At 50.1% G+C, this 9,508-nt stretch overlaps 3 protein-coding genes across 3 annotated transcripts; 2 read left to right on the forward strand and 1 right to left on the reverse strand.

The window, feature by feature from the left end:
* Nucleotides 1–1,291: 1,291 nt before the first annotated feature.
* Nucleotides 1,292–3,742, forward strand: FIESC28_06465 (uncharacterized protein; the record flags this gene model as incomplete). Its single annotated transcript, XM_031160609.1, has 1 exon — nt 1,292–3,742. The coding sequence occupies one exon, from the start codon at nt 1,292–1,294 to the stop codon at nt 3,740–3,742; it is 2,451 nt and encodes an 816-aa protein (XP_031015375.1).
* A 1,270-nt stretch (nt 3,743–5,012) lies between these two features.
* FIESC28_06466 (uncharacterized protein) lies at nt 5,013–6,953 on the forward strand (the record flags this gene model as incomplete). The annotated part of the gene is made up of 3 exons (XM_031160610.1): nt 5,013–5,060; nt 5,127–5,221; nt 5,282–6,953. 3 exons carry the CDS (start codon nt 5,013–5,015, stop codon nt 6,951–6,953), a joined length of 1,815 nt encoding a protein of 604 aa, XP_031015376.1.
* Nucleotides 6,954–7,249: 296 nt separating this feature from the next.
* Nucleotides 7,250–9,010, reverse strand: FIESC28_06467 (uncharacterized protein; the record flags this gene model as incomplete). Its single annotated transcript, XM_031160611.1, has 4 exons — nt 7,250–7,692; nt 7,753–8,634; nt 8,708–8,875; nt 8,968–9,010. 4 exons carry the CDS (start codon nt 9,008–9,010, stop codon nt 7,250–7,252), a joined length of 1,536 nt encoding a protein of 511 aa, XP_031015377.1.
* Nucleotides 9,011–9,508: the final 498 nt, after the last annotated feature.

The following is a 9,508-nucleotide window of genomic DNA, read 5'->3' on the forward strand; positions in this document are numbered from 1 at the left end:
ACCTAGCCATCCCATCAGTGAGACTGAACTCGTCGTGGCTTGAGAGAGGAGAGCGCCTGGGTCAGGTACCTGCTAACATTAGTTCAGTTAGAACCCGCCCTCACGACACCTCCATTCTGAGAGGGCTCCCGGCTGATCTTCCTTTTCTTCTCTCTTCCTTCTTCGCTTCTCCCCGAGTCCCTCTTCTTTTTCAGTCTTTAGAACCTCTAGTCCCCGGATTCTCTGATCTGAGCAATTGCTGCAATTGCTTTCAGCAGTCAACGAGATCTGACCAGACGAGACAAGACGGTGCATCTCACTGGACATTATTGTCTGTCGTCTTCGCTTAAAGCGCCTGCCTAGGTACCTACGGTATTCAGCTCAGCGATCTTGTATTTCCGTTTATTGTCAAATACCTATCCATTCTGCCCAAGTCTGGAGACTCTCCTCATATTGACTCATTCGTCTGGAATCACGAGGGTTGTTCTCAGTCTCGGGTACCAATCGATCTTTGTGCGCCCTTGATTATCTCGCATCTTGAACCTGGGTATTCCATCTCGACATCCATTGAATTGGGCGTCAAGCATCAGCAGCAGCAAAACATAGCAGCAAGCAAGCGAGGAATTGACCGACTAAGGAGCAGACAACTCACCACCCCGACTTTTTGTTAGGCCACTCCAGAGGACGGACCCATTTGATCCCTCCCAGTCCTTCTTTTCGCACGACACTACGGATACTTCACCTTGCCTTACCTTACCTTAGCTCGCCAACTCATTCACCTCATCTCCTGTCAGTCAGGCTCAGGGCACCGAATCGGATTCTCTACGCCTTGGTTCTTGCCTTGGTCGCTTCTCAATCCCTACCATTTTATTCTCGACCGCCTTCTCTCATCCACTCCGCCACCTCACCTGGCCAACTATTTGCTTGCCTCGCTGTACTTGTTAATACTCGTTGGATCATTCTTCTTTACGCCTTTTCCCCTTCTAATTCGTCTTCTTTTTTCTTCTCTCCTTTTTTTAATTGCTCCTTCCCAACCTGGGGTTGTTGCTCTACCTACTCTACTGCTTTGTTTCATCATTACTCATCACCAGTCTTGACCGATATTCCAGTCTCCCCACCAGCCCCCCGCCTCTCTTTTACACGTACTGCTCGACCAGTCAAGCACGAGCAGACCATTTATTTGTTTTCTTCCTGAGTTTTTTGGAGTTCTGTAGTAACTCCAAAAACTTTCAGCCAAGGCATCCGAGCGGGTACCTCACAGCAGGCAGCCGATCGGAAGTTCCTGGCTATTCCACATACTCTATAAGAGACCATGACGGTACCGTTTGTTGAGGTGTCGCATCTGGCATCGTCCTCATCTTTCTACTCAGCCATTCTTCAGATAGTTGGCTTGCGATTCTTGAACGAATCTCGGGACCCAAGTTCATCCGTCGGAACTGTTACTTACGGACTTACAGCTGGCGTTACCAAGACTGGAGGCAAGCATCGCCAAGCCCTGACCGACGGACGTGGAGAGGAAATAAAAGGACCCCAGCCAGTGCTTCAAATCCGTGAGGTGTCTCGCCCGTTTGATCCCGTTAGGAATTCCACGGTTGTTATTGCGGTACCATCCCCTGGACAAGTCGTCGACTTTCACGAGACCGCTCTTACCGCAAATCCGTGGCTGGCTGTCCAGACTGATGGTGACCCAATCTATTCCGGCGGTCCCAGCCCCAAGCCTCGCCTAGGTATTGATGGCGGTGAAACTCCAAGGCGAGCAACAGTCCGTGACCTTGACGGCAACACTATCCAGGTCGTCTACCGCCAACCTACCTGTCCTCGGGATTACTATGGTCGAGTAGTTGAATGGACTTACGACGGTGCCACTCATTCGACTTATAAAACTACAACTACCATAACTCGTAAGACTCATACCAGGAATCGCTCCTTGTCACAGCCACAGCTTCAACCTGTCGCTTCCGCTCGTTCGTCCTCCTCTTCTATTGATGGGCTTCCACCCTTCCAGCCCCGTCAATCACCCGCCAAACACGGTCCTAACACCGTCACAGCTGCCGAGATGGCTCAACGTGCCGCCGCTCAACCCGAGAAAGAAGACGAACCGGTATCTGTCTCCCCCCGCCAGAGCTCCAACAACAACGGTCTCAGTACCACTACGGTCGTGGGCGCCATTCTTGGAGTTGCCGCTGCTGGTGCAGCTCTCACATACGGTTTCGCAAGTCATGCGGCCAAGGAACGGGAACGAAAACCTAGACAGGAATACGATGCCCAGGCTCCCCAGCTCCCGCGACGTTCGACCTTTCCCGAGAAAGCCCCAACGCACAAACTGCACACTGACGACCGCCGACCCGTATACGGCGATTACGGCGATTACGGCGATTACCCTCCCAATGCTTCGCACTACCCTCCACACCCTTCGCAGTTCCCTCCTAATGCCTCACAATATCCCCCCAATCCTTCACAGTTTCCTCCCAATGCTTCGCAATATCCTCCCAAGGCATTGCCCTATCGAGGTCATGGTGGCTTCCCACTCCCAGATGTGTACCCAGAAGGCTATCCGTTCCAACAGAATATGCAAAATGACTATGCGCCTCGCAAGATGTCTCATCACAACTCATACCCACCTCGTAATCTAGGGTATACCGAGGAAGACAGCAGTGAAGACTCTCCGGACGAGCCACCGCCCCGCAAAATACAGTATCTTACTCAGGAGCCCTACAACGAAGAGAATCCGTGGGCCTCTGACCCTCGAGCCAGGAGCAGGAGCAGGAGCAGAACCCGCAGTGTAGCCAAGAGCACGGCTAGAAGCGTTGCTGCAAAGAGCGCTGCTCCCAGCACGAGGACTGTTACAAAGAGTACTGCAAGGAGCATTGCTGCTTCTCGAGCTCGATCGCCGAGTGAGGCCCCTGATGAAGGGTATGAGACGACCCGAAGTCGACGTCCCTCAAGGCAACCCGAAGACGCTTATGACTATGTGGAAACACGCAGTCGTCATACTTCAAGACCTCGCGATGACGACTTCGAGCCACGGAGCCGTCGTACGTCAAGACCTCCGCCTAGCGATGTTTACGATAGGCGCAGTCGCAGGTCGTCACGACCACCTCAGGAAGAAGGGTTTGAAAGAAGCCGTCGCTCGTCAAGGCCCCCTGTGACTGAGAAGCCTCGAAGTATGCGGGCACGTAGCGAGGCAGGCGTCAGTCGTAGCAAGTCTGTCGTGCTGGCCGATGATCTTCAAAGCGAGGCGCCTTTCAGTCGGAAGTACGACGATCGCGACCGCCAGAGTCACGCAGGTTCCCGGCCACCTAAGTCATCACGATCAGTTGTTCGTGGTCATCGACCCACGTATGATGATGAGCGAACATATGTTTCCACCCGATCACGCCCGTCCTCGCGAGCTCCTCGTCGATCGTCGCGTGCGGAGATGGAGGATGATATCATAGAAGCCCCAGAGGTACCCGAGGTGCCTGACGCCCCCGAAATCCCTCTGGACCCCAATATCTACGATGGACCTGATGATATGATGCCAAGGAGTCAAGCTCGAAGCCGGTACGACACTCGAAGGGCCAGTGGACCCGAATACCAACACATGGGCTTCCCAGGCAAGCCTCCTCAAAGCTACATATCTGCTCGGGATGTCAATCTGCCAATGAGTGGCGTTGGGAGTAGTCACGCTGATTGGGACGACGACATGGTCAGTGTTGCTCCCAGCGACAGTATCAGCTGTGTCGGGATGAAACCAAGCAGACGGAGCCGCAAGATACGATAAAGATATACGATGACGACACGATGCAATTTTCTACGAGCGGCGATTAGACGACATGATTGACGAGTTGATGGGCAGATAGAAAGCGACGTACGACTGGTTTAACAGAATGAGATGGAGGACTAGGCGGTATTTTGGTTATGCATTTGATATGGAGCTACATGAGTTTCTTGTTGAGAGTTGGGTTTCGAGCCAACTTGATGTGTTTTTTTGTTTCTTTGGCATAGGAGGAGGCGTTCTTATGAAATTACTGGTATCTGCTTAAGTTCAAGGGTGCTATTTTCCGGCCCTTGAAGAGCGGTAACTCTGCATTCAACATTTCTACTTTCCTTGGGTAAATTGCATTGGAAACATAGCAGTTTTGTTTTATACCATGAGCTTCGGCTATGGTAGGACTAGACATAGGAAAGGGGCATTGGAGAAGAAAGACATATATACTGGAAGAAGCACTTTAGAAAGACACTACAAACACACAATACAGAAAGAGGGTATGGGCATACTTCAGTCTATTGCCGCACTATCTACTGTTCTCAATGAGGCCGTATCCTCGTCAGATCTCATGCTGAGTTAGTCCCAGAACCCCTCACTCAATATGCCGCAATGAGGATGCAACCCACTTGTGATACTCCAATATCGTTCGTTGGTGTTGAATGTGAATGTGGGGGTCAAAGTGGACGGAGTCACAACAAGATAATCCCCAAGTCTTTACATTGTGTTTGGTAAAATGTTACTGTAATGGGATTGTTCCGAGTTCCGGGTCTAAACATCGTCATCTCTCGCCCTTTATCCTTGCCATGTCCAGGACGTGATAGCCTCAACGAGGTTAGAGAAGGATGACAACATTTTAGCCCCGGGATTCGGAGAGAATAGATAGAGTATTGGTCAATCATCAAGTTACTTTACCTTACCTTACCTATGTTAGTATCCTTGACGAGTCAATTGTCCCACTAGACTAGTATCCTGACCCAGGATAGTTCAGGTTCTCCAGATTTGGGGCCTAATCTTCCGACTATCTATGGCTCATACAGTACAGTGCTGTCTGTACACGTACGGGGGTCTCCTCCGGTTCTCGGCCATTTTTCTTCATCATCCAACCGCAACGCCACCAATTCAAAGAAAAAAAGTTATCCTGGTTATATGCACCTATATAAAACTTATTTTCCGAGATACAAGATCTTAGCAGATTCAGATTAGGTTTTGTCTATCTCTTTTTTTAATCTTGTCCCCTCCACTTATCGCTTTGTATTCCCGTCTTCATAAGGATAACATCACCATGCCTGTGATTGACCTGGGCGAGTCTATTCCTCCGGACACAGCACATGTGAGTTAATACTGCTCTGAAATAGGAATATCAAAACGCACTTACTGACCAAGTGTGCTACTATAGGCTGTTAGTGTCTCCCTTCCAACTTGGAAGGCTAATGTTGGATATGAAGAGGGTGAAGACTGGGTTGTCAAGCGTATGACAACAGGCTATCCTCGGTGAGCCATGCCTCATAAACGATTATCTTTCGGTCTTACTTACAAATCGCTATCAAACAGTTTCTTTGTTCACAGAGGCATCCAGGCTTTCGCCACAGAAATCGTGGATCGTTATGGCAGTCCTGGTCAGCAGGCAATGCTCTTCCCTACATCGCGAGTAGCAAAGAGATGTCTGGATTTCATCGTCCAGCGAATCTCCCCTGAGTTGGCGAGCCAGGTTCGCATCATTGACTTCACTCTTGATAAGTCTAAAGAGCTCTCGCCTGTCTTGAAGAAGCTCACTTCCACCATCTCAGCCGTGATTCACCCCTCTGAGGTATTTCCTATTGCGAAGCAGTTCTGGCAGCACACTGGTGAGGGCACTTCCAGCAGACGTGCCGAGTTCTGCCATGGTCTCTTCAAGGATGATCTTCTCATTCCGACGACTCGCACACGGACTCCTCCTGAGGCCGCCCAGAACCGACCTTTCCGCGGCCCCAGACGCTACACTCGTCCTGGTTCAATCGATGGTGTCTCTTCCCCAATGCCCACGACACCCAAGCAACCTTCCCCGGAGACCCCTGTGGAGTCAATCGAGAGCTCTCGGTTCCTTGAGGAACGTTTTGGTAGAAACCTTGACTTATCTATGGTTGAGCGTGCCAAGTCTGCAATTCGTAGACGTATTGCAGGTGCTATGGCTCACGAAGTTGATTTGAGCAACGGTCCGCTACCAGCCATGACATCCAACAATCGCGGCATTCCCAACCTCGAAGAGGCCGACGTCTATCTTTACCCTGCCGGCATGAACGCCATCTTCAACGCCCACCGTGCTCTGCTCCATGCGAGAGAGCCAGCCGAGAGTATCAACTTTGGTTTCCCCTATGTCGACACACTCAAGATTCTCCAAAAGTTTGGTCCCGGTTGTCTCTTTTATGGACATGCGTCGCCCGAAGACCTTAATGACCTGGAGGAACGACTAAAGAAGGGCGAGCGATACCTCGGACTCTTCTGCGAGTTTCCTGGAAACCCCCTTTTGACGTGCCCTGACCTTACTCGCATCCGCAAGCTTGCCGATGAGTACGATTTTGCAGTTGTAGTCGACGAAACGATAGGCACATTTGCCAACATCAACGTCCTACCGGCTGCAGACATTGTTGTTAGCAGTCTCACCAAGATCTTCTCGGGTGATTCAAATGTTATGGGTGGAGGTCTTGTACTTAACCCTGACAGCAAATATTACAGCGCACTCAAGACAACCATGGCGGAGATTTACGAGGATAACTACTGGCCCGAGGATGTCGTCTTCATGGAAAGGAACAGTCGCGATTATGAGTCTCGAGTGGTCCGCATCAATGCCAACTCCGACACCATTTGCGAGGTGCTACGAAACCATCCTCTCGTCAAGCGAATCTACTATCCCAAATGCAATGATTCCAGAACACATTACGAAAAGGTCAGACTCCCCGATGGAGGATACGGTGGTCTACTGTCTGTCGTGTTCCAGCGTAAGGAGTATGCCCAGGCCTTCTTCGATGCGTTACCCCTCGCTAAGGGGCCCAGCTTGGGAACCAACTTTACCCTGGCATCGCCCTATGTTCTCCTGGCGCATTACCAGGAGCTAGACTGGGCCGAGTCATTTGGCGTCGACCCTTATCTTATTCGTGTCAGCGTTGGATTGGAAGAAACTACTGAGCTTGGGGGTATATTCACGGGCGCTTTGAAGGCGGCCGAGGCTGTCACGGTTACGAACTGATATCAGATGAAGAAATAATAAAAGTGCCGGTTTTGCTCGCACTAGATTCTATTTGTCTATGGAGATGATGATATGTACCATTATATGAAGGTGTAATTTACCGCATGCTAAGAAATTGGTTAGCCATGTCCATCGCATCATGGTTGACTGTAGATAGACATAGTGAGGAACTTACCTGGCCTTTTCACATTGCCAATGACCAAGTCTGTGCTAATTCTAAATCGCTTAATAATGCCGTGATAGTAATGGTATTCGTGTCATGTCGTATCGTATCGTATGCCAGAGCTTTCAAGAGCTCACATTATGCAACACTCCTGGTGCACATAGCCAGGGCCGTAATCCTCAATACCACGCTCAATCTCATTTGCCCTCTCCTTCTCTTTGACTTCCTTGGCAAAGTACTTCTTCATATACTTTTGAAGTTCATAATCGAGGTTCATGGCGGAAGCTTTCAAGACAACATCAGCCCTGCATAGCGGGCAATGCTTCTCCTTTCGGCGCTGGATCTTGATGACACAGCGGATGCAGAAAACATGCTGACAGTCTAGACGCACGGGCATGTATGCTACCGAGAAACAGACAGGGCAAAGATAATCGTTGAGCTGAGGGACCTTGGAAACAAGCTCTTGAGACATTTGTGCGCAGACGTCTCGAGCAATAGTGCCCGCTAGGAGCTTGTCGGAGTGTACCACGGTAGGAAACTTTCTCGCGACGCCCAACGCTGTCCGTTTATCGAATTCTGGTACAAGGTCAATACTGGTAACACAGCAAGTCTCGTCCTTATTCTCATTTTACTCACTCTTGAGGATTTTTGCAACAGCAGTCTTGTTAAGCTCCTGGAACTGCATGTTCTTGAGAAGAGATGCATTCAAGTTGATGAAGCGAGTGAAGGCCACCTTACTCTCGGGGAGCTTGAAGTCCTGAACCAGGTGCTGCTTGGCAACCTGGTCCTGGAACCACTCCAGCTGCTTCAAGGCTTTCTGGCTCGTACGGTGACCATGATCCTGCTCGTGAGTAGCGAAGAAGATCTCAGCGTCCAAGTAAAGCTCAAAGATTTGTCGCCAACGTGCCAGGTCAGTCCTAGAAAACCGTTTGGGCTTGACCACTTGCTCGACTTCTTTTCCTAGAGCAACGATCTCCGAAGTCATGGTCTTCTCTTCCTCTGATTGCAGGGCATCCAGATGGTTCACATCGCTCTGGAGCATCTCGAAGAACTCGGCATCGAAGGTGAGAGGGACTTCAATGATTTCGTAGGTCCCCGTGATCGCATCGGCTGCGGGCGAAGCGGGTGAAACTTGATCGGAAACATTCTGGGGAGTTTCGGCGCGTGGTTCGTTCTGCTCGGGTTCGATTGTTGGTTCCTTGGAGGCGTTGACTTTCTCGTCGGCGAGCGAAATAGCGAGCTTCTCATTTGCTTCGTTGGCAAGTGCATCGATGGCTTCGGCGGAGGGTACAACGGCAGTGTCTGTAACGGTATCGGGTGCTGTGGCGTCTTCAACAACGTTCAAGGTTTGCGATTTGTCGGTTGCCTGCGAATGCGACCATTGGTTCTGGGGCAAATTAATAGCAATCCTGTTGAGAAAGTCGCGCGAGTTGGGTGCAAGCGAGGCATCAATAGGTACGCCATCCTGAAGATGGACCTGGACGGTAAGTTTCGGGCGCAGGTGAGAATCTGTACCGTCTGTGGGAAAGTCAAAAGTCAGTTTTGATGCGAGGGGGGAAACCGTTGGAGGCACAGAGTACCGGGTTCATACCGTTGAGCTTATACTTCAGGGCCACAGGGGACGTTGCGTCGGGGTTCAGAAGCTCGCGCAACGTCTCGGGGTCAAGACCGAGTTCATGCAACTCTCGGGCGACTTTCTTGAGACATTTCTTTAGTTGACTGTAAGGAATTGCATGATCAACCCAATGAGCGGGAAAGTCTGTGTATTTTTGGTCAGACAGAGGTACATATTTAGCTGACTTGACAGTGTATTCAAGTCAAGTCCATGATGGATGGTTTAGTTAGACATACCTTGAGCCCGAAGAGATTCTTTAAAATCGTGACCAAACTTCATGGCTGCCAAACTGATGCTGCGCCGAATTCGAGGTCTAGTCTATGGGCATGAGAGGCACGCGACCAGTTGCAGTATTAGGTAGGTACTGTAGGTAGGTACTGTAGGTAGGCGACAGTTGGTGGCAAAAAATGCCTGCCTAGGACAGGGGCTGGAACTACTCGACAAGAAGAGCAATAAAAGAGGTCTAAGGCCAAGGCTTGGAGAGCATAATCACAAAAGATTAATATGTCGCAAAGGGTTACGGAAGAGAAGGATGTGTGAGAGAAGGATGGAAGGAAAAGAAGGTGAGGGAGGAATGAATGAAGAATAAAGGAAAACAGAATCAAGTCACGAAAATGCGCCGCGTGAACGGACTTGGGTTTAGGCTGGACCTGGATCTGGATCTGGATCTGTACATGAAGGAGGAGGAGGAGTGTTGATTGATTGAGTGAGTAACCAACTGACTGATTGATTTATTGATTAACTGACCTCGTGGGTGGATTAAAAAAAAAAAAAAAA

Source organism: Fusarium coffeatum, assembly GCF_003316985.1.
Source record: "Fusarium coffeatum strain FIESC_28 chromosome Unknown BRIP53273_contig_138, whole genome shotgun sequence".
NCBI classification, from domain to species: Eukaryota; Fungi; Ascomycota; class Sordariomycetes; order Hypocreales; family Nectriaceae; genus Fusarium; species Fusarium coffeatum.